The following is a 23002-nucleotide window of genomic DNA, read 5'->3' as shown; positions in this document are numbered from 1 at the left end:
ATGATTTGCATGTATAAAATACGAAAATTCGGCGCGCAAAGACAGCAAACTTCTTCCTATCACTCGTCTCGCTACTCGGGGAGCTTTCTAGTAATTATCATCATAGCCGTGGTTACCTATAGAGAAAAAAAAAATGAAAAAAAAAAACAGCGTGTTCTCTTTTCTTACAAGTCTTATCTGGCTGATAAACCGAACACCCATATAGAACGGCTTTTTGTTTTTTTTTTTTTCTCGTGAAAACAGTTCAGAATACATGCAATGCGAGTCTCCCCTCCCTTTCTGGCACAGAGATTGCCTCTGCTCTAGATACATGTTTCGATACGTCGGTCGAGAATAATCGATATACTCTGCCTCGACACAATTCGTTGCGACTGAAAGGCGAAGTCTTACTGCCCAGAGCAACTGAAGTGGGGCATCTCGCACGTGAGAGCAGCGCACGATATGCTCGACTATGTTCGCTGCTTCGGCAATGATAATAGCCAAGAGTGCCTGATAAAAAGCAAACTTGCTTGCACACCATGGATAGCTTTAACGTGCGAACAAAACAAATTTTACAGACGGGCATCTGATTTGATACCATAATTAGCCCTTGCGTTACCGCGCCAATTTAAAGCGTTCAGATTGTAGGCTGGTGCACGATGGCCTACCCTGATCCTGGCCGCTTCTGGACAAGCACTACTAAATGGACTATCCTGCGTAATATGGGCCCTTTCTGGACAAGCGCGATATCTTGGACCTTGTAAAGGAGCTGCTTTTCAGTTTCGCACACTGTTCTTATCTAATTTTCTGCTGTATGAATAATTACTTGAATATATTCAGATGCCCTATCAACGAGGAGCGATCCTGGTAAGAGTGCTGTTGATTGTGACTTCTTCGCCTCGCGTCGTCACTGCTCAGAAAATACAATATTTTCGCGATTCCGTAGTCTCTGCATCACTTTGTGGATTCTGATGGCAGCTTTGTTTGAAATTATGCCGTCCTTTAAATTACCCCGTCTGGAGACTGCTCCGCCCAGCCCGGGCTGCCAACAGGTTCCGGTCTGTTAACTCGTCTTCGCTATATCCATGGCATTTCGCTTCTGTGCGACATCAGTGCATGCTAAAAGTCCTCAGGAAGTCTAAATTCATGCGTTGCTTTTCACTATACGGTGTTCCTTAAAGCCTGAGCCGCTTGGGGACGTTAAGCTCCACGTACCACATATAACCATTACGCTTTCCGAGCCTCTCTGAAGTTACCGGGAACGTTCTGAACGGTCCAGCACCACAAAAACTGTGTCGGATAACGTTTTCTTTGAGTCGACTCAGGAGATCTTGGCACTGCACTAAGGGGAAATTGTTTCGGACCAGAAACTGATTGTTTTCTTTTCTAATTGGAAAGTTTGGTGCGCAAAAATGAAGCGTTCTGTAACTTTAATACGTTTCAGGCTTCATAACGCATAAAAAGTGCATTGCAGATTTCATTTCAACATTTTTTAACTAAATATACTTAGTCCGTATGCGAAATTTTCAGCGAGTCTCTCAATTTCTGCACTCAGAGATCTTTCTCCATTCGTAAGGCCCGCGTGTCGCTTTTCTCTCTTTATGTCAATAATTAAAAAAAAAAAAAAGAGCACTACTAGCTACTCCGTGATTCACTGCAACTTTTCTCATTTATGAGCCAATAGATTTCTTACACCACCTTACACTTCCTGTTATCGTGCGGGGAGTGAAGAGCTAGCTACTATTAACAGCTAGCTGCGCAAGAGAGAAAGCATACAGTCGATCGCCACTCGCACGTTGAGCGCGCGGAGTGTGCGTGAAATTGTCGCAAGGTAATAAGACAACGGATGTAACCCGAGTGGCAATGGAAAAGGTTGAGATAAGGCTTCGTCTCCCGACTTCCCCTACTGGTATGTTATACGTAGGAGTACGTAACTCATCAGAACAGCAGTGAAAGTGGAGACGCTGGAAGCTCAGTTTCTATTGGTTAGCTAAAATATTAAGATGCTTAACATTCCTATAGTGAAAAAAGCCGTATGAGACACAATAACCTCATACAGATTTCTCATACTAAACTCATACAAATGTCATACTGTCTCATATATTTCTCATAGGTTGAATGAGATTTGCATGAGATGATATGAGATTTGTACGAGTTTAGTATGAGTTTAGTATTAGAATTTGTATGAGGTTATTGTGACTCATAGGGCTTTTTTCACTACGGATAATCTTGCTTGTATAGCAGAAATGGGAAGCTAGGTCCTAGGGTAAGCTCTCCGTCAGGTAAATGTGGACCTAATACCTAAGACATCGCAGAGACTGCCACTCAAAATATTAACAATGACAAAGTTTATTTATTGACCGACTGATCGATTAACTCCATGAGTGCTGTCATGCAAACAGCCCAGCACGTTTCCACTTAAGAAGCGCTGGCTCCTGCGCCTCGAATGTTCAACGCTCACGAGAGCGACGTCAAGACGCAGTTCGGAAGTTGCATTGTCTACGTATAATTCCAGGTTGCGGACTTGTGATTCTTTTGATGAAACAACCTCACAAACGCCATCGTAAAGAGAACGTGACAATGAGACACCCTGTATGAGCATGATCACTAGACAAATGCCGACGTAGCTTAAGCGTTCCTATCCTCGAGCTTAGCTTGCATTTGTACCCTGGGGAAAGATGCGCTTGCTAGAGGAAGAATTACGAGTGAAAATTCCGGGGGCGGTTACAGAATAGAACGAACAATAAAATGCGAGCGTTTTGTGCCAAGGCTTCTCCATCCCCGAAGAGGATGGAGAATCTTTTACTAAATGTTATTAGACGGTCATACGGTTACCCCACAAGAATACTTTGCTTCCAAGTTACGATGCTCGTGAAACGGAGAGAAAAAAAAAAAAGCATGGAAGGGCGCGATTAACGTGGCACGGCAGGTCATGGCCACAATAATGAAAGGTTCCGTGCGATGTGTGAAGAGGCCAATGGTAATTGCCGCTGGAAAGCCAGATGCCTCGCAAGAAACTACAAGGTGGTCCGGCAATAGCGAAGTGTGGATCACGACTTCCCTGATGCAAGAGGAGGCGAGTAATTTCCACAGTTGTTGCATGGGGTCCGTAAGAAAAGTCGTTATATACGCTGCACGCTGCATTCTGCACTGGCGTCAAACGAGCTGAATTCCGATAGTCAATGATAATTCATGACAACGACAAAAACGAGCCTGTCGTCACTGTTTGGTTACCTCAGCGGTCGTCTTTTGTGCAGATCAAGAATTCCAGAAGCAGCATAATGTGATGGGGAAGTTACGTATCTTGCCGTGAAATAACACTGTCGCGGCACAGTCTTCATCCCACAACAAGTACACTCTACACTTTGGTCCTAACGCAAAAAAAAAAAAAAGAACGACTAGAAAGCCTGGTGCCTAGTGCAAAATGAAGGCGATTTGAGGCTGGCAAACAGAAGGGCACGCAGCTCAGTGGCATCGAATCAAGCCATATTTAAAGGTATGCCGCGAGAATGCAGGCTGATCCAATGACGCCTTGTCACGTGATACGCGATCCGTGGCATTGATATACGATCATCCTAGAAAGGGCGGCAGCCCATCCCAAAGCGCTGCAAACCTACACATGGGGTTACCTACACAATACGTCAGGAACCCATTGATATGAATGCAGTAGCTTACAACTGTGCCGTTGGCATTTAACACTGTTTATGATGACTCTGACAAGCAGCGCATTGATATGTGGGAAAGCAGCAGTAACGGAACGAAAATCTCGCAGCTCAAAAGCTCAAACTAATAAACCTAAAAAAAAAAAGAAGGAATTCGACGCTGATGGTTTCTTACCGTTCCGTACTCTTATTGATCGCGGCATTTATTTAAACTGCAAACCTATACTCGCCCGATATGCAGCCTAACTACAGGCTGCTACATGTCGGCTGGCGTACCAATACGTCCTGCATCTGCCCGGAAGCATCCTTACGCACATAAGACGTCAGCTGCGTACACAAAAACGGACTGCGTCGCTAGCGGGACTTCTTAGGCGTGCCAGCCTCGACACTCGACGAATGCCGAATTCCCGAGTGATGCGGCGAGGACGTCTGATTCTGCTGCTGCGACGGCTGTGCTGGTGACTGCAGCTGCGACTGCGACTGCGACTGAGGCTGTGACTGCGGTTGCGACAGCGGCTGCGGTGGCATAGACGATGATGACGATGCCGCCCTCAGCGTCGACGGGCTCTTTCCGACCACGGCCACGTCAAGAATGGGCGACTCCTCTGCGTGTTAGGGTGAGAGGGTGGCTCGTGCGGTTTGTCCTATGCGTACAGGGTATCTCACGTCACCTTCTCTTATGTTTTGCGAGCTTCGAATCAAAGGAGCCACCTTCATGGGACTACTACCACCTTACTTCTAATAAGCCTCTACTCACCAAGAAGTCGCAGCTCTCATCATCATTCCCAATAACTTCTTGCGCAACACATGATGACTGTATTGTTTACACAGATGCAGCCGTAACCCTAACAGGTGGTTCAGTTGCTCTTATAAGCTCAACCCACCCTCACCTGAACACCAATCGAACTTACCTTACCGACGCCAAATCAACTGTTGCCTTGCCTTCGAACTGCAAGCTATCTTAAACGCCATAGAAGCGTTACCTGCCGACCCTACGTTTAAACAAGTACACATAATGACTCACTCTAAAGAAGCCCTAAAACATTTAAAGAAAGTCCAAGGCACTCTTAGGGTCGCACAGACTATACATGCTGCTTGTCACCGTTACCCAGTGACTATAATCAATCACTGGGTTCAAGACAACACAAATTTGAATACCATAGCAGCAGACGTGCTTCCTCATGCAGCAGATGTGTCGCAACCTATTCATGATTCCTTGCCACCGGATCCACTCGTGACCAATTTGACATCATCAGCATCCCTCAAGCAGCGCACACGTGCTCTAATTCCCCCGTGTACGTACCCCCTTCCCCCCCCCCTTTAATCTAACAAGGGTGGAAGAGGTTTATCTCTGAGACGGCTGAGAGTCGGAGTGGCCCTTACGCCCGCCGTTCGACACCAGTGGCAAAGTCCTACTATTTCAGTTCCTGACAAATGTCCACACTGGGAAGAACCCGCTTGCGACACCACTGTCCGGCATCTAATATGGTCATGCCCAGGAACTTCGCATATACGCAAGACCATTTTACAAAAAGCTGGACTTTCACCGACTAATGACTCTCATTTCCATTTATGGATAACAAACAACATTTATGCACGCAGTTTATGTGACTTCTTTCATATGGCTGCACCCCACACATTTCTGTGACTCTACCACCACCTTTTATGCCGCGTGGCAAACTGAGCGCCATAAATAAATAAGAATCAAAGGATTGATAAGCCAAGGAGAGCTGTAGCGTTATAGCATCTCTTCATCTACGTTCGCTGCCTACGACCAACTCTACGTGTCCGACGCACCTCGCGCAACTGTTCGGCTCACGCCCTCGCGCCAAGCGAAGTTACAAGGCGGCTACGTCTCTTTGAAGCTTACTCAATGCATATGGTCATCTCTGTTTCGTCGAAGTTCTTCCCTATTCCACTTCCTTCCGACCGTGGGTCATTCGACTTGGTTCTTCTTAACTGCGTTTTCGATGGCGTTTACGCTCTTCTTTTCTTCTACGGGAGGCGTGTCTTCCTGGGCTACGCGATCGTGAACAGCAATGCACCCCCCCCGCAGTGCTCACATCGTGGGAGCTCTGTGCTTCGCTTGCAATCTGAGAGATAACCTAGCAAATGCGCAACTTGCACGCATGCACTACTTGCACCATATTATACAAGGCGCCCGTGTGTTGCTCGATATGAGTGTTAAAGATAGCCACGTCGCCGAACCTACCACGGAGCCCTCAACTATATGACACTCTTTCTTTTTCATTTCACTCTCTTCTCATTCATTCCCTCACGGTGCAGTACAGGCGCTTGCATAGAAGTGAGGCAGTGTTTGCTTTGGTTTTGTTTTTTCTAAGGCGCTGTCATTCCCATTCATTATCTGCCACTGCCGACATACTGGCGTCCTCTGTCTAAGTTATCCTGGTGCGCCGTCACTCTATCAGCCCTTGAAATCCTATTTTCACCGAGCTACAGTACACTCGACGGCAATGGAACAGAGCTTCCTGGAAATGCTATGAATTTGACATGTCAAACTAAGTACAGCTTCATGAGCGCAAGCTAGAGCACATGTGCCCGTGCGCTGAACGACCACTTGCACTGTTTTAGTCACTAACAGGTGCTGCTGCTTCGTTGCCCGCACCCTGCCGGGAGCAATAAGCACACGGAAGTACTGACTCGGTGAGCTCTGGGAAAAGATGTATCCGCCTACGGCCACGTTTTAAAGGAGGCGTAGATATTACGCAGAAGAAAAACAACGCCCTCAGCGACACTACTGGCCGAAAAGAATTCTGGAACGAAGAGGAATGCAATCTGAACTCTTGCCGAGTTTGTTTTCTAATTTATACTAGGACTCTTCCTTCCGTAAGAAAGTACTATCAGCTTTTATAAAACGTCGCCCTAAGCTAAACTGGGCGAATTGAGAATTGAGATTCCATGATAAAATGATGAGACGAACATCGAAGTGTCCCTTGATAGTCATCACTTCTGTCCAACACCGCATTTCCGTCTGGGCGCTGTCGGACGACTGTAGTGTTCACAAGGATGTTGTTGCTGGCATATGCTAAAAAGGGAATAGCGCAAAAACAGGACGAAGCCAGGAAGGTTTGTGTTGTTTACGTTTTAGCAAAGCAGGGTTCAAGCAAGAGTATCAAAAGGAAGCCTGGTAGCAGCTTCTGTCACATTGCACAGATAGGGTGATTGGGAAGGCACTTTTGCAGTAGCTATATATACAAGCTGGCCATGCAACGGCGTGTGAACTCTGTTCGTATATCAATCGAGCGCAAAAATAAACAGACAATCGTTGAGCGTCAGCCACATTGCCAGAATACCGATTCCTCCCCTAGAACTTAGGTATCGCAACAAGTGTGACCACGGCGGTGGACGTCTTAGTGAATTCGCGAAAGTCTCAATCAGTGGACCCAGAGAATAACTTTGGACAGCCCTTACGGCGTAAGTCGGCGGGCTTTTGCGTTCATACTCTCCTGTCGTTGTATGTTCTCGATGGGAGGCAGCCACATCCATGGTTATATGAATCGTGTCACTTACAACGCGATTAGAGCGCCGAACTGGCATCTGGCACAAGGTTAACGCACTACTTGCGCCGAGGAAACAAATTTTAGCACCGCTTAAGTTGTTAAGCACTCAACAATCATGACTTCTGCAGAGGCACACGCCAGGTAGTGAGAGTACACAAAAACTGGACAAAGCATGCGAGGGACATAGGGCGCCCTGTCCACCCGACAGGGCGCCTGGAAGTGTGTGCACTAATTACTCACTGGAGGTAGCCTGCTTGGGCTTAGTGTCGGGCCAGTTGTCACCGATGGCCACCTTGTAAAGCCATATGCCCAGGATACCGCCAATGTGGGGGCCGACGATGGGAACCCACACGTAGTTCCAGTTGCGCAGACTGCGTGAGGAGCATGCGAATGGGTCTATTAGTGCCTACGCGAGTACAAAACCTTTTTCATGTTTTTTTTTTCGTTTCTAATAGGTGGACAGATTACCACTCGGCCGCATAGTGTAGGCATTCTGTCATAACCATAAAGAACAACGAGCCGCGAACACCACATGAGTACCGAAATACAGCTTGATGCCGTATCTGGTCGCGTTAAAGAAAAAGTTGTGCATGTTTGACAACTCAAAATCTGGAAAGTACTTTCCGAAAATAGCGACACGACTCTTCCTCGCTCAAAAAGACGGCAGCGCAATTCAAGTTTCGTTTTGCACACGAAAATGTGCACCTATGTAATGAATCATACGCCAAGCCTCGCCGCATACATTAGATATATCTCAAAGAAACGAATCATGCTTGTGTTGTTACTTCCATGCTGATGAGGCAGCGAAGGCAGGCCAACAGAGTAGAGCTTTTAATGAACAGTTCTGGCCAAAAGTCCCCAAGACACGGTGTTTGCTCCGCGATCCGGTAAAAATGCCCCCGAAAAAATGGCCCCGGAAGAAACGTCCCCGGAAAAAATGGCCCCGAACGTGGACTGAAGTCTTGCGCTATAGGACGTAGACTGCGTTTCCCCGTGGCGAGCTGCAATGATGAATGATGTAATAGGTTAATTTTATTACAGCGATTTCACCTGTCGGCTTGTTAGTGACCGCGTACATCGAACTGAAGCGGGCATTCATAACAAAAAAATGATGGCAGCGGTAACACAGTGACAGCGCGTCATCTTCGATTTGTTTGCGGGAAAAGGCGAGCTGCCCGCCGGCTTTACCTGACCAGAAGCTTGCAGCGATGCTTCAGGGTGGCCATGGCGGCCATGATGCAAGACCGATTAAGCCTCGTCCTACTTACACCATCACCACCCTCATCATCATTCTCAACCATCATTTGAGGAAAGGTTGAACCTCGTCACCAGAAGGTCTGGGAGGTAATTTTAGTGATGTCTTCTGCTTCGGGCGGTTGCCCGAGACTATACCACGCGCCGATCCGCTTGCACCTTTCTCAATGGGCAGTATTACAAAGCTGATTAGACCTGTCTTAATGATTGCTCAACGAGCTGCGGAGCTCGAAACCACGTAACGTATAAAGAGCTAGATAGCTCTTTCACCATGCTTTTTCATAGTTCTTATAAACATCTCGGGCATCCAGAGAACATAGACTCCAAATGATGATTACGTTATAGAATGTGTATTTTTTTTTTTTTTTTTATCATGTGAGTTCCGGAAGAAATCATTTTTAGGGCCAGTTTTTACCTTGGGGACATTTTTTCTTAGTTGTCGCTTCTTCAGGAGCCGTTTCTTTCGGGGAAGTTTTTTCCGGGGCCGTATCTTCCGGGCACCTTTTCTTCCGGGGACGTTTTTACCTATACCCGTTTGCTGCATATCTCAGGATGGAAGTCTTCGTTGTCCTCCGAACGTGCTGTTTCGAGGAGTGTCTGAAGTGGAATTATATGTTCCAACGGCGACCACTATGTAGCTTGGTGACTTTTGACTAAATCTCTAAGTTTCTCGCTTTCTTGTTTGCACTAAGCTATCGCACTTCAGTGAATAGTATTTATCTGTGCCGCACCTTTCGTCTTTGCCTTTCGCCATTCATGTTCGCCTTTTATGTTCGTTAGCAGCCATCATTGTTTTCCACTTTTTGTCAATAATTTCTTGTTGCCAGTGTTAAATGTCAACGAAGGGTGCTGCTGCTCATCTACATTTTTATTTTTTTTTTTAAATTTGAAGCAGGACGTACGCAGTATCTCCGATTGTAGTTAAGATCGTACGGCAGAAGGCAAGAACTTAACTCCTGAACATTACTTTCCTTCGTCGCAGCGAAACAGCATAACCAGTGAAGTTTGTTTCCCTTTATGCGCCAACTTTTGTATTGTTTCATTATCTATGTCCGACAAGCTCGACTGCTGTGCCCAAGAATGCGGATTTGAATCACAGCCGCGGTGGTTGCTTTTGCCCCGTGTGCTGTGCGACGTCAGTGCGCGGGAAAGAACCCCAAAAGGTCGAAATTTCCAAAGCCCTTCACTACGGCGTCTTTCACAGTCTGAGTTGCTTTAGGATGTTATACCCCAAATACCAAACCAAACTATTTCAGCTAGTTCACGCAGCGCCATGGAGAAGGCGGCGAACAGGACTTTACGTGAACGTCTCGGTGCTCCATCCGGCCATGAGGGTGAACAGTCGTGGGCCCAGGTCCCTGGCCGGGTTCAACGGGCACATGCAGTTGTGGGGGAAGCTGAAGATGATCGCCATGATCATCAGTCCCAAGGCGGTGGGGTGCAGGAACTTTGGGAGTCCGCCGAAGTTGCGATCGTCAACGATGGACTCAGCGATGACGACCATCAGGCCCGTCGCTATCACCTGCGCGCAGCGGATGGAGTCGGAAAAAAGCTCTGTATATGCGCACACTTCGAGTCAATAATTAGAGCAACTGACGTAGCCTACTTTAGCGCATCATTACGGGTACAAAGAAAATTCCAGTATTCCCAAAGCTTTAGAGAAAAAAAAAAAGAAAAAAAAATGTTCTCGTCCGGGCTAGAACCTGAAATCAAAGCTACGTTCAGACAGTGGTACGGCCGCTCTCAAGCGGACCTACGACTTCCTAATTACAAAGTTAATTGTAATTATTTCTCGAACGAATTTTTAGTCTAGATACATCTAAAACTATTGGATTATTGTATATTGTATATGGCGAGCGGCCGCTGGGCTGAAATACGGATCAGCTACGGACCATCTACGGATCGGCTGCAAACAGAAATATGTCGGAAATGTTATACCGAAACAGGACGAGTACAGTGGGACCGCTTTGATTGACATTGTTGTAGTAAATCGTGTTATTATAGGCAAGTCTACAGAAGTGCGTAAAAACTCTTCGTAATGAAGCAGAAATTAAGTTAATGACAGCATTGGCGTACAAAGGAACGTTTGAGGAATTCGTAATAAACATTTGCAATAAGCATACACTTTAGATACACAGCTGTTAACAAGAAGCCCTAAGATACTATACGCGCCTTACTTTGGTAATCGGCGAAACGGTAATCGGTGAAAATGTACTCAATTGTGAAGCATTAAATTGTTGTGAGTTTATACTTCTTTTTTTTTTTTCCCGTGGTCTGCTAACGGATCCCACAGCTCGGCCTCGGAATTGAAAGACGCGGATGAGTCGTGTAGCAGCTGAAGCTGTGCACAGCTTCCCGCATACCTGTACACCTTGTACACCCTGGTTAATGAATGAATGAATGAATGAATGAATGAATGAATGAATGAATGAATGAATGAATGAATGAATGAATGAATGAATGAATGAATGAATGAATGAATGAATGAAGTTTGATTTTTGAAGCGAAGCTTACCTGATCAATAAAGCACGTCAGTGTGCTGACGTGCTCTTTTGGGTACGTGGCGAATATTCCTGCTGTGGCTTTTTCACCCGTCACCTGGCGAACTCCGTTGTCGAAGTGGTTGATCAAGTCTAGAAAGGCAATCCATGGAAAAGAACAAAGGAAGTTGACGAACGCGACCGAACTGTAGTGCCATGTGCGCTCCGCATCGCAATAATGCGACGGCTCCCCAGGTTTACGCATCGCCAAAGCTTCGCACGTATTAATAAATATTACTCACACTTACTACCACCCGTTAAATGCAGTCAATTAGAAGTTCATTTATAGATTTGAGTTGAATGGGTGCTCGACAGTGACAATTATCACTTTAATTTATGCTCCCCTGGCCACGTGACTTATGCACAAATTCACGCAAACCTCATCGCCTAATTTTGAGAAATGTGTAACGCTGAATTCTGATTCCCCTGCATAGGTCAGCTCAGCATAGGACTGCAATGCCCAACCAAAAAGCTTCCCGCCATGTTGGGTCACTGGTTGCCGAACCCGAGAACGCAGGTTCAACTCCTGGACGCGGTGGCCGCGTTTCGATGGAGACAAAATGCAAAGTAGACCCCTGTGATTTGTGATATTAATGCACGATGAAGAAACCGAAGTGGTACATATTGACACAGCGCCCTCCGCTCTTCTTTATGTAATTTCCTCCAGCCTTTTCCTCGCGGCGCAGACCACGCGACCACGAAGAATGAGATAGTTTGTGCATCTTTCCTTCCTTTTACTGAGCACATAGCCGATAATTTATATATTCAACCACCCAGCTCAAGTGAGGCCGCTTCGCTACCTTAGTGGGTCGTTGTGAACAGCTTCGCACGGAGCTGTCGGAAACTGATCTCTTGGAATCTGCTGAACGCTACCTGATGTGCCAGTATTATTTAGTGTGTGTGTGTGTGTGTGTGTGTGTGTGTGTGTGTGTGTGTGTGTGTGTGTGTGTGTGTGTGTGTGTGTGTGTGTGTGTGTGTGTGTGTGTGTGTGTGTGTGTGTGTGTGTGCGCGTGCGTGTGTGTGCGTGTGCGTGTGCGTGTGCGTGTGCGTGTGCGTGTGCGTGTGTGTGTGTGTGTGTGTGTGTGTGTGTGTGTGTGTGTGTGTGTGTGTGTGTGTGTGTGTGTGTGTGTGTGTGTGTGTGTGTATTGGCCACCGCAGAGCGTCGGCTGAAGAGGGGAAGGCACGACTTGAAATGATGAAACTCATACGTAATAAAGGAGATCCAGTAAAAATACCTGCTCTGTAAACGCTGTAAGCGTTCCTCGGAAAATGAAGCTCTACGTTATCAATTTAAAATTGTAAGAAAAAGAGTCATTGGGCTAATGCGTCCCACGAAGAGCCGCTACTTCGCGCAGTAGTTAAAAAAAAAAAAAGGCTTCAAATAACAGTTTTAAAACGTGGTACATTGTCAATAACTTGAAAAAATGATATGTTCAGTCTGAAGTGTTGTCTGCTGACGTCTTTTATGATGCCCCTGATAAGGGGATCAATTCATTCAATGGCGCTTAGCGGCCGCGTTACTCATTATGTGGTACTATGTTCTTGATACATTAAATCCTTTGTAGCCTCAGCAATTCTTCCAAAACTGGCACATGTAAAACTCTGCAGCGTCATCTCTGGATTCAGGCTAAACAAACCTCCCAGCATAGTTAAGCAAATTCTGGATGACCTTTCCAGAAGGGGCGCCTCTAGGCTCCATGTTGATAGGCTCAAATTAGAAAGAGTTCAGAACTTGGCTGCCTGCTATGTTTCAGGAAAATATACTAAACAATCTAGCATGACCACCGTAAAATTAGAATGGGAACCGCTTAGTGAGAAGAAGAAAACAGGCTAAAATTGTTTCACAATATACGTCACCAAAGAACTGCTATCCCTATGGACAAGTACGTTGTCTGTCCACACTATAGATCCGAGAGAATCGATCACGATTATAAAGTGCGTTAATTCAGTTTTCATCCTGCGTTCATACTACTCAAAATGAAATGTTTGCATCGTCTTTGTAACAGCTTATTTCTTATGATTTGTATAACTGTCCTGTCTGTAGGGATAATATGCAAGTGCAAGACGTGAAAACTGGCATGTAGCAGTCGCAAGAAAATCGCACCCGCTGTGTCGTATGTTGTTATCGTGCAAGTTGCGTTGCGTCGCACTTTATTTCCTTTCTCCTTTTTCTTTCGTTTTGGCAACTTGCCACATCAGCGACGCTAACAGGAGCGCGAAAACGGTGCTACGGCCTTGTTTTTTACGGGCGCTAATTGCTCACGTAATCCGACAGCGGTGGCGATTTGCCTGCCGCGGCATCGTGACAAGATGGGAGGTGAGGACGATTCTTCCAGAGCGCCAAGGAAAATATCGTTTTCGGCACAGTGCAGACAGATCCGGCTTATTGTGCGATTACGAGGCAATCGTCGGCATATACGTCCCCAATGTAAGCAGCACCGAAACGGTGATGATGTCTTATTAGGCTCGGCTTAAGTCTTTCAGTGCACTAAGCATCAAATGTATAGCTCCGACAAGAACTGGCCATTATGTCTCTTCGCCCATTACACCCGGCCAGCGAGCACGCGCGGTGAGTTACGTGATCGAGCTCTATAAGGGCCAGGTCTACTTATGCACTCTTTCGAAACTTGCGAAACTTAGAAGAGCATACAGCTACTGTCGTCAACGCAGCCGTAACAGAGTTCCAAGGACTGAATTTATTTTCCGAGACAGAAATGACAAAACAACTGGCTTTATCGCTCTCACCTCTCAGTATATAGGAAGGCTACAGTCGCGCTATACGTGCTTCCAAAGTATTCGAAAAATACCTGAAGAGAAACCCTTAAGTGGTTTACCACGAGCAATGAACGTACATGAGGACTCTCCCAGCAGCCCCATCGAGGCGGCCAGTAGATACGACAGTAGTTTGAAGAAGAAAGGCGAAACGCAACGCGCCCGTGTATTGTGCATGTCAATCAACGTTAGAGAACACCGGGATATCGAAATCTGAGGCCCTCCGCTACATACCCCGTGCGTCATAGCTCTCGTGTCGATTTGGGACGTTCAACATCATATCCGAAACCATGCACCATACGAAATTATCCGCCAGTGGGCATAATCAGTGGCGTAGCCAGATAATTTTCGGATGGGGTTTCAGAAGAACATTGCTCGGAGCGGGAGGGGGAAGGTGGAGGAGGAGTCAACTTCCACGCTCAAATAAGTAAATATATAAATTTATCTCGTGCAAAAACTATTGCGGGTTTACCGTGCCCAATCAGGAGAGGTCTCTACAGTCAGCTTATAATACCACAAAAAGTTTGCATCCTATGACGGTATACACTTGCAAAATAAAAACAAAAACGAAAAAATAAATGCACAGTAAAACAAGTGCATTAATGGCGGGTTTGTCGATATGACGTTCTATTATGACATTGTGCTGGAAAAAAAAGAACGAATTGGTGCATTTTTCTACAAACACAGATGATACGGTAGGTTTCATGATTAATGGGATTATTGTCAAGTTGGAGAAAAATATCACTGAAGAAAGGCTAGTCTGACCAGCTTCCTCCTTTCGTCCAAGCCTAGTTGGGACGCTGACAAGTTGAAGTAGAATGTGAGGCACGTGTTAAGGAAATCGCTTTCGATATTCTGCTTACGTAGTGTCGCCGCAAGGTTATTCCTTGACATCAAAATACAGTTAAAGTCACCGAATAAAATTAAGGGTATATATAGATATGATGTGGTTACAGAATGAAGCATATGGTGAAATCCCGCTATAAACGAAGCTGAAGCGTCTTGGGGACGGTGCCAGCAACCGAAAATAATGGGTGGGTTAAATGCTTTATAGTGAATGAGAATCAGTTCCGATTTTGAGGCAATTATTATGGGGCGAAAGAGCAAACTTTCATTACTGACGATAAGGACGCTGCCATCACCCCTTATGCTGAAAGAAGAAGGCATCCGAGTAACTCACAAAACCTCGAACACTTTGAGAAGCACGATACCTACTCACAAAGACCAACCACCTAGAGAAAGACCCCGAAACGTTCTTTACAAAATTTCCTGCGCCGACTGCAACACTGGCAAAACAAATACCTAAGGAAAGAATTCGGCAACATGACAATCATGTAAGGAACTTCATAAGTGAACGCAACACCTTAGCCGTACATTCCGAAGACTCCGATCACAAAATAAACTTCCGATAAATATCGCAATAATCGAAAAAGATGCATCTTTCAGTAGACGACTGCAAACAACGTCAACCGGACAAGAGGCAATCTTCTCGTCGCTGGCCACCTCACAAAGAAAAAAAAAAAGAATAAGGCGCAAGCGAGCACCCCTGCACTTGCTGGCACCCTGACACCTGCTGCCCCCCCCCCCCCCCCCCCCCCCCCCCCCCCCGAGCGGGACAAGTTGGCGGTGCATTACAATACGAAAAAATTCGAGTGTGTGTGTGTGTGGGGAGTACTAAAGTACCAACCTGCGGGCACTGCGAGAGCAAAAAACTGTGTAAATCTCTGCTGCCCCATGCATGCCACTTAGTCTCTTAGTGGAAGGTGGGGTACAAGTGAAATCAACATAGACAGAATACAAGCGACTAATTTTATTTCGTTTATGAATTTTCGCTGGCCAAGGTAACAAAGCATTGTAAGAGGCAGACCTTAGTTACCGGGATCAGCTAGTACTAATTTCGACAATTCGCGGTTCTTTGAAATTCACTGAAATCTAGTCAAGGGCCTTCCCATGAAAAAGAAAGGCGGTGAAAAGGAGTACTTTAACAGTAAACTATACAACTGGCTACAAAAGAAGCGCGCTTAGAAATTATAGCGAGCGCAGTGAGTGGCGACAATTGCCGCGAAGTACTTCGTAAATAGTCAACTTTTCTTCACCGAGATCAGCAGTCGCTTTTCGATTTCTGATGTGCATCTAGATGGCGCAATGGAGGCTTTGGCCGGAGAGCTCCATGCAGCGCATTGTCTTTCGTTTACCCAATGTGGAGTGAGTGCCTCATTTGCCGAGCATTTCACGGCACGGGAGCCGAGCACCAGGTTAGGGAAAGGCTTGCGCGCATTTGAAAACCGGTGGTCACCAGGTGGCACCACTGGGAGTCGAACTCCGCACCTACCACGTATACGGGTCCGATACAAAAACCAAAAAACCACAGAGCCATCACTGCGGCATGAGATACAATATTAATAAAGAGGATAACAAAGTACTGTCTTTGTGCCGATACCGCATGACGCAGACACCCAGGATAGACAAATGGAACAGGGATCCTAGTTCTTGCGTCTCTTGTGAATAGAAACGCGGTTTTACCACGCTTTTACACCGGATGAGCTTTGGTTATTAGCAGCATGACGCCACAATAAACTTTGATAGAAACCCACCTCGATAGGTGACGAACACGAGCGCCGCTCCGACGAAGGCGCCCATGTACTGGGCCGCAAAGTAGAGCGGCACCTTGGCCAGCGGAAATTTCCGTACAGACGCGTTGGCAAGCGTCACGGCCGGGTTCAAGTGAGCTGAAAACAAATACATCGAAACACAGTATGTGACATTGTTGCTTTGCGCAGATGACAAAAACACACAAGACGAGGGTAACAACTTCGTATTGGGCTACGCCTAGCTATGAGGTGCTGGTCGAGGGCGACGCCAGTGCAGAAATTTCGAACGTTCTAGGGTGTGCCGCACGAACTCCAGTATGACTTCCTGAGAGCGGCATAGTCTTGTGTGCTGGGCTACGCCATACCTGGAGCCACATTATAATTTTGCACAAGTGTGCCGCATTAGGCGAAGACGCTCTTAATGCAGGCCATGTGAGTGCTGTGGCACAAAGATATGCTCGTGCGGTATCGACTATCACCGTGTAAAGCCATCTGTGTTCAGGCATGTATAGACGCAATATAAACAAGACGGCCACGATGTGGCCAGTCTGGTATGTAAAATGTTCTACTGCCGCTGATGGCATCTAGCGGCAAGTGCCACTCGTACCTTTTAACCGCGACTAGAAAGGCGGCGGGAAGTGCTCGACACGTGTGCAGAGAGCAAGCAAGGAGAAAATATTTTCAGTTTTTATCAGATTCACCGGTACTCGTGGCCTTCAGCATTTCAAGGTGTCGCAGCACGCGTTAGCACTCGTGGTCTGTATTTACGCCAAGTTCGCTGCCTGTGGCCTCGGTTCCCCCTTCATTTAAGCCCCTGTACACTTTCGCATTGGGCTGCCTAGGCAAGCAAAACACAAAGAATCGCGATCTAAGCGCAACAGCAAAGCAGAAATACAGAGTTGCAACGAGAGTCTGGTGGTGTGCATTTCAGCTCGTAGATTTCTTCAGGAGCACCACCGTATATAAGCTGCCTTCTTGAATGACTTAAATCGTGAACAAGCCCTGATGTCTTTTTTTTTTCTTTTATTAACCATCGACCACTCGACAAGCGAGACAAGCCAAAAATGCTACTAGGTTCCAGCACCGGCTGTAGATGTTGCTCCACGTTTCCATTAAGTTCAGTACCTGCTTCGAATATAGTGCGCGTCGGCGCGACTATTAATTGCAAACACTTGACCGCACAAGAAGCAGTTTTCTTTTTCTTTTCTAGTTTCTTAAAATGCACAGGTGCGGACACAAGTAAACGGAGCACGCTTTTCTCTTCAAATTAAAAACACGTCTCTTACACTGGAGATAAGAAAACAATATTTGTCCAAGTGAAAGGGTTCTGGCGTCTACTACCGGTTTGCACATACCACTACTGCCAGTTTCAATTATGCAGCGCGTGAAACTATTTAGAAGGAAATAGCGTGCTCCGTTTACGTTTGTCCGCGCCGGTACCTGTACGGCCAAACGTCCGCTCTTGAAAATGTGTGGTTAACAATTCGCGTAGTAGTGGTCAGGGAGCGAAGTCATAGGGGCAGAAATGCGCGGTATAAACCATCATAACCTCAGTCACCTTCATTGTGCAAACTTTAATTTTGCTGAATACTAAAGCTGAATGGAAAAACAAATTATGACAATGAATAAGAATCGCAACAACAGGACTGCTACCGCACTGGCGCTGTCGTTTATTGTTTTCGTCCTCCTCGTTTTTTTGCGCGCCTAAATTTTTGTAGCTAGGAACCAACCTGATAACACCGAGCTCCTTATCCTCTTTTGAAGAAGCTTTATATAATAGCGCGTACAAGAGACAAACAAAGAAGAGAAAGCGGAGAGGATGTCTTTTTTTATGTGCTTTAATGCTTGCTGAAAACTTAGAACAATCTAGCCCACCTGAAAGTTTATTTAAAACCCCCACTCCTTTTTGAGCTTTGAATTGAGAGAGGACGTATGTAGGTTTACCACGCGGATATTGGGAACACAGCTGCAGATAAAAAGCGCCATTGCCTTTACGTTTACTGTCCATACTGTGTGCTTTACACGCACACATGGGTAGTTCAGTAACCTCTTACCGTGGCTGTGTGCAAAACACAGGTTACAATGAAATAATACGTTAAACGCGCAGTGCGACTGAACTATATACACAGGTTGGGTAGGATCGAAGCGCGTTTGATCAAACTGAGCTCCGTCCGCCACTAACATCTCTCGAACGATATACGGGAGGCAGCGGCTTCGCGATGACATCATGCTACATATTTTAGGCACTATACTAGCACATGAAAGTTGCCAGTATTTGACAACATGAATTAAATCAATAGGGTGATGGTGAGAGCTTCCCATCCGAAAAGGTTGATGGCAGGTGCCCCCAAAGGTAATTTTTGGGAACATTTTTCTCTGCCCTAAAATGCACGGTGTCGGAATTCACCCCTCTTGCACTTGCAAATTTCAGCAACTTGTATACTTTACATTTAATAAATTGCCAAATTTGCATTATTGGCACTTATAGGGCGCGCACATGTCGCGTACTTGTCATATTTTCGCACGGTACACTGGCATGACGCTATTTCACTTACAAGAATATTATTTTTCACAATTCTGACTAACATGTAGACGCAAAACAGTGGTGCCTTGGCCATCGATGAGGAAGCATTCATTTAAATGGAGAATGTTTTGCCGCAGCCGCTTACTTTCCTCCTTTTTTTTTTTAATTCTCATTTTCCACAAACATGCGGCATAATGGGCGCGTGCGGTGCGTTTCTCACTCTCTTTTTTTTTTTCATTCGCGATGCTTTAATAACAAACCTGCCTGCCCAACTACAACAAAGTATTATGGGGACACCGTAAGAGTGGAATGTGACAGCATTAGGAGCAGTGTTGATTCTACAAAATGTTCGCAAACCATAGCAGAGCGAAACGCTCGTTGCCAGTTTTTCTATTGTTTTCTTTTGTTTATTTCGCTCTTATAATAGGTTTTGCATCCAACCCGGCGACTACGGGTTGTTTTTCCGCTATGAGAGACACATACGAAGTAGGTTCTGACTTTGTTGCAACCTGATAGGCTGAGCTATCTGGATCACCAAGTGCACCTGCAATCTGCCCACGCACCTGGAAACCTGGACAAGTAGCGTGGCTTCATGACACCACAACCCACAGCGACCAATCAGCGCTTGACCATGACATCACACACCACAGCAGCTTCCAACTCGACCATGTCGCGAAGTATCGTGACGTCACACAGCCCGCCGGCCAAACAGTGCTTGGTTATGTGACACGCCTTTGGGACGTCATCAACCTCTCGAACAATCGGGTAATTTCGTGGCGCCGTTGGGCGTCATCGGGGTTTTCTTCTCGTGTGGACTCTATTGCTATCGCTATAATAACCCAAACGGGAGTTGACACGTAAGGAACAAAACGATCCAGAATACCCCCAAAAGCAACAGGCACAGCGCAGCACTCACCTGAGACGCCGCCAGCAACGCTCACGGCGCAAAAGATGGCGACACCCCAGCCTACGGGGGCCACGATTTCGGCGATTGGCTCGTTCCCGCCGGCGATAATGAGGGCCATAATGGAGTCGCCGATCAACTGCATAGAATGCGTCGAGAACTTGTCATAACCGAGTCATCAGGGGACAGTGGTCATCATCGTCACTACCAAGTTCCAACATCGCCAAAACTAGCAGCAGCTGAGTACACTGTGAAATAAATGTTTTGCTGAGTAGGCTGGTCCATCTATTAGCTTCTTTCGATTAGATTCAGTTTGGTTTGGTCTATGGGGTTTACGTCCCAAAGCGACTAGGGCATGACAGACGCCATAGTGAAAGGCTCCGAAAATTTCGACCCCCTAGGGCTATTTAACGTGCACTGATTTTGCACAGCACACCCGAGCCTATTTTTTCGCCTCCATCAGAAAGCGGCCGCCTAGAAGGGGATTCGATTCCGGAATCCTTGGTCACGACCGTCGAGCGCCCTAAGTACTTTGCTACCGTGGCGGGTGTCTTCGATTACATTTTTCTTCTGATGGGGGCCACTGTGAAACCCAAACAAACCATGTGTTGTAGATCCTACGCCTTACATGTCCTGCCTCCATAGATAACATACACGCGCGCGCGCGCGCACACACACACACACACACACACACACACACACACACACACACACACACACACACACACACACACACACACACACACACACACACACACACACACACACACACACACACACACACACACACACACACACACACACACACACACACACACACACACACACACACACACACACACACACACACACACACACACACACACGCACGCACGCACGCACGCACGCACGCGCGCGCGCGCGTGTGTGTGTGCGTGCGTGCGTATGTGTGTGTGTGTGTGCGTGTGTGCGTGTGTGCGTGCGTGTGTGCGTGCGTGCGTGTGTGTGTGTGTGTGTGTGTGTGTGTGTGTGTGTGTGTGTGTGTGTGTGTGTGTGTGTGTGTGTGTGTGTGTGTGTGTGTGTGTGTGTGTGTGTGTGTGTGTGTGTGTGTGTGTGTGTGTGTGTGTGTGTGTGTGTGTGTGTGTGTGTGTGTGTGTGTGTGTGTGTGTGTGTGTGTGTGTGTGTGTGTGTGTGTGTGTGTGTGTGTGTGTGTGTGTGTGTGTGTGCGCGCGTCACTGGGGTGAATGCATTTTTAAAGCTAAAGAATTTTCGTTTGAAAACAGAGCGAGGATGGGGCCCGGTGCTTTGAGGTATGCACATAAGCCAGTGCCCGCGTGTTCTTTTTTTTTTCAGTAACAAAACATTTGGCAGAGTGCTTACAGAGTGAGATATTCATATTACAGTTGGAGTTATGGAGCTCGACAGTGCTGCTCGTCGTTGTTCTGAATTGACGTTGTTCGAGCTCTGTCTGAGAAAAAAAAAAGCGCCTATTATTTTTCGTGGCGCATGTATTGTTTGTTCAGCGTGAAACACGCACACCATTGCACGTGTATCTAATCAAGAACGAATGCAAAAGCTAAACTCAGAAGCTCGCAATCTTCGACGTTTGTTCTGGCAATGCGCCATCCGGAAAGCCAGGAGCTGACGGTATTTCCATGGCGTCCACCGTTCACGCGTCTGCAGCCAAGAAAGCACACGCCCAAGTGTTTTTGCTTCGCTCTCAATTCGTCAGAGCCACGAGGAACAGTCGCTACGAGTCCCTTGTTTTCGCATGAAACAATTGCGAACCACGGACAACCGATAATAATATAATAAACGACTTTACCCTCTGAACACGGGTGCGCGAAGTCTAGCGTTGATGCTTCATGAGTTGAATCCATGCCCAGTTTTGTGAGAGGCGGATATCTCGGCAGGGGTTCTGTACAGGTAGGGCTAGTATAGAAGATAGGTCACTATATCAGCTTACGACAAAGTGTTACTCCCCAGTTGTCAGTGAAATGCGTAGTTTACTTTTGCATGCAGTCTACCCATATATATGCCACGTAGGCGCGTTCGCACGGCTTAGTTAAAGCAGAGCTTTATATTTGAGGTGGTAGCCTAATTTATCGCGTTACATCCTTAAAGGTGGAGCTTAAGTGTGAAGTCGTGCGCCGGCGCGCAGAGGAGGTGAAGGGTAGTTCCCCCATGCGCATGCGCGCGCCGCCGCGAAGATCTGACCATAGTGGAGCAAGTGTCTGCCGGCCATAAAAGTGGATTCTGCCTAGAACGCCGGTGAACTTTGATGCGTTCAACGGAACGCTGGTTGAGTTCAATGCAACGCTCGGTCGCCTGCAGCCAAAGCTTTCTCTCCTCCTGTGGCTAAGCAGCGTTGAACCCCTCTAGTTTTTATCAACGTTGTTTAAAGTTGAACGCCTATGCAAAAGTAAACCGAGTTCACAACTGCTTTTTAAACATGGTCGCATTAATTCAAACTGGATTAGTTCCAACTTCCTGTGCCTCCGAAACTGGTACTTTGGTCGATCTCGTCTAGAGATATAAAATTTAATGTAACTTCGAAATATAAAAAAAACAAACACGCATTTTTGTTTTATATATAAGTATATAGAGCCTTGTAAAAAAAAAAAAAAAAAGCGCAGTTTCAAAAAACTTTGTAACTTAGCAATAACTAAACATTACGTTTTAGCACTAAGACAAATATGGTGCAAAGCCTTTCTTGGAAAACCCCGCTGGGGTGGCGCAGTGGTTACGGCGCTCGACTACTGTTCCCAAGGACGCGAGATCGAATCCCGGCCTCGGCGGCCGCCTTTCGATGGAGGCGAAAAGCAAAGCGCCCGTGTGCTGTACGATGCCAGTGCACGTTAAAGAACCCCAGGTGGTTGAAATTTCCGGAGTCCTCTACTACGGCGTCTCTCATAGCCGGAGTCGCTTTGGGACGTTAAACCCCACAAACCAAACCAAACCAACCTTTTTTGGAAAAGACGGTGACGTAATGCACACAATGCAATTGACGCAAAGCATTGCATTATTCTGACTCGTCACTGCTTGGTAGGGAAATGCTTGCTTGTGCACCTTGTCTGTCGCTGAGGTTCCAGTGCACGCACACAAGTTTTTGTCTGCGCTCTTTGGCAAGTCTATTACACAACTTCGTCTGCACATTACCAAATTGTGGCCAGTTTCTTTCGCGCGACTCAGACGACGGCGGAATTCGGAGTTACCGTCATGAGACTGACATCAGCGGTCGTTTGCTGCATAGGCGCTGCCACTGTGCGGATGGCC

The 23002-nt window shown here is 46.6% G+C and overlaps 1 protein-coding gene across 3 annotated transcripts in view; it reads right to left on the bottom strand.

Moving 5' to 3' along the window:
- Nucleotides 1–23002, bottom strand: part of LOC146199045 (aquaporin-9-like) — a 50891-nt gene that overhangs the window by 12634 nt on the left and 15255 nt on the right. For all 3 annotated transcript variants that reach the window (XM_084594531.1, XM_084594533.1, XM_084594532.1), the window contains exons 2-6: nucleotides 19760–19886; nucleotides 16323–16457; nucleotides 10931–11049; nucleotides 9718–9938; nucleotides 7403–7533 (exon numbers count right to left, since the gene is read on the bottom strand). In XM_084594531.1, the coding sequence (XP_084450657.1) occupies nucleotides 7403–7533; nucleotides 9718–9938; nucleotides 10931–11049; nucleotides 16323–16457; nucleotides 19760–19886 (733 nt within the window). The remainder of the gene's footprint in view (nucleotides 1–7402; nucleotides 7534–9717; nucleotides 9939–10930; nucleotides 11050–16322; nucleotides 16458–19759; nucleotides 19887–23002) is intronic.

The sequence above is a fragment of the Amblyomma maculatum genome, chromosome 2 (assembly GCF_055883805.1).
Source record: "Amblyomma maculatum isolate TAMU_Amacu chromosome 2, ASM5588380v1, whole genome shotgun sequence".
Taxonomy (NCBI): domain Eukaryota; kingdom Metazoa; phylum Arthropoda; class Arachnida; order Ixodida; family Ixodidae; genus Amblyomma; species Amblyomma maculatum.
The sequence above is the reverse complement of the archived record's forward strand: the minus strand, read 5'-3'. Positions and strand labels throughout refer to the sequence as shown.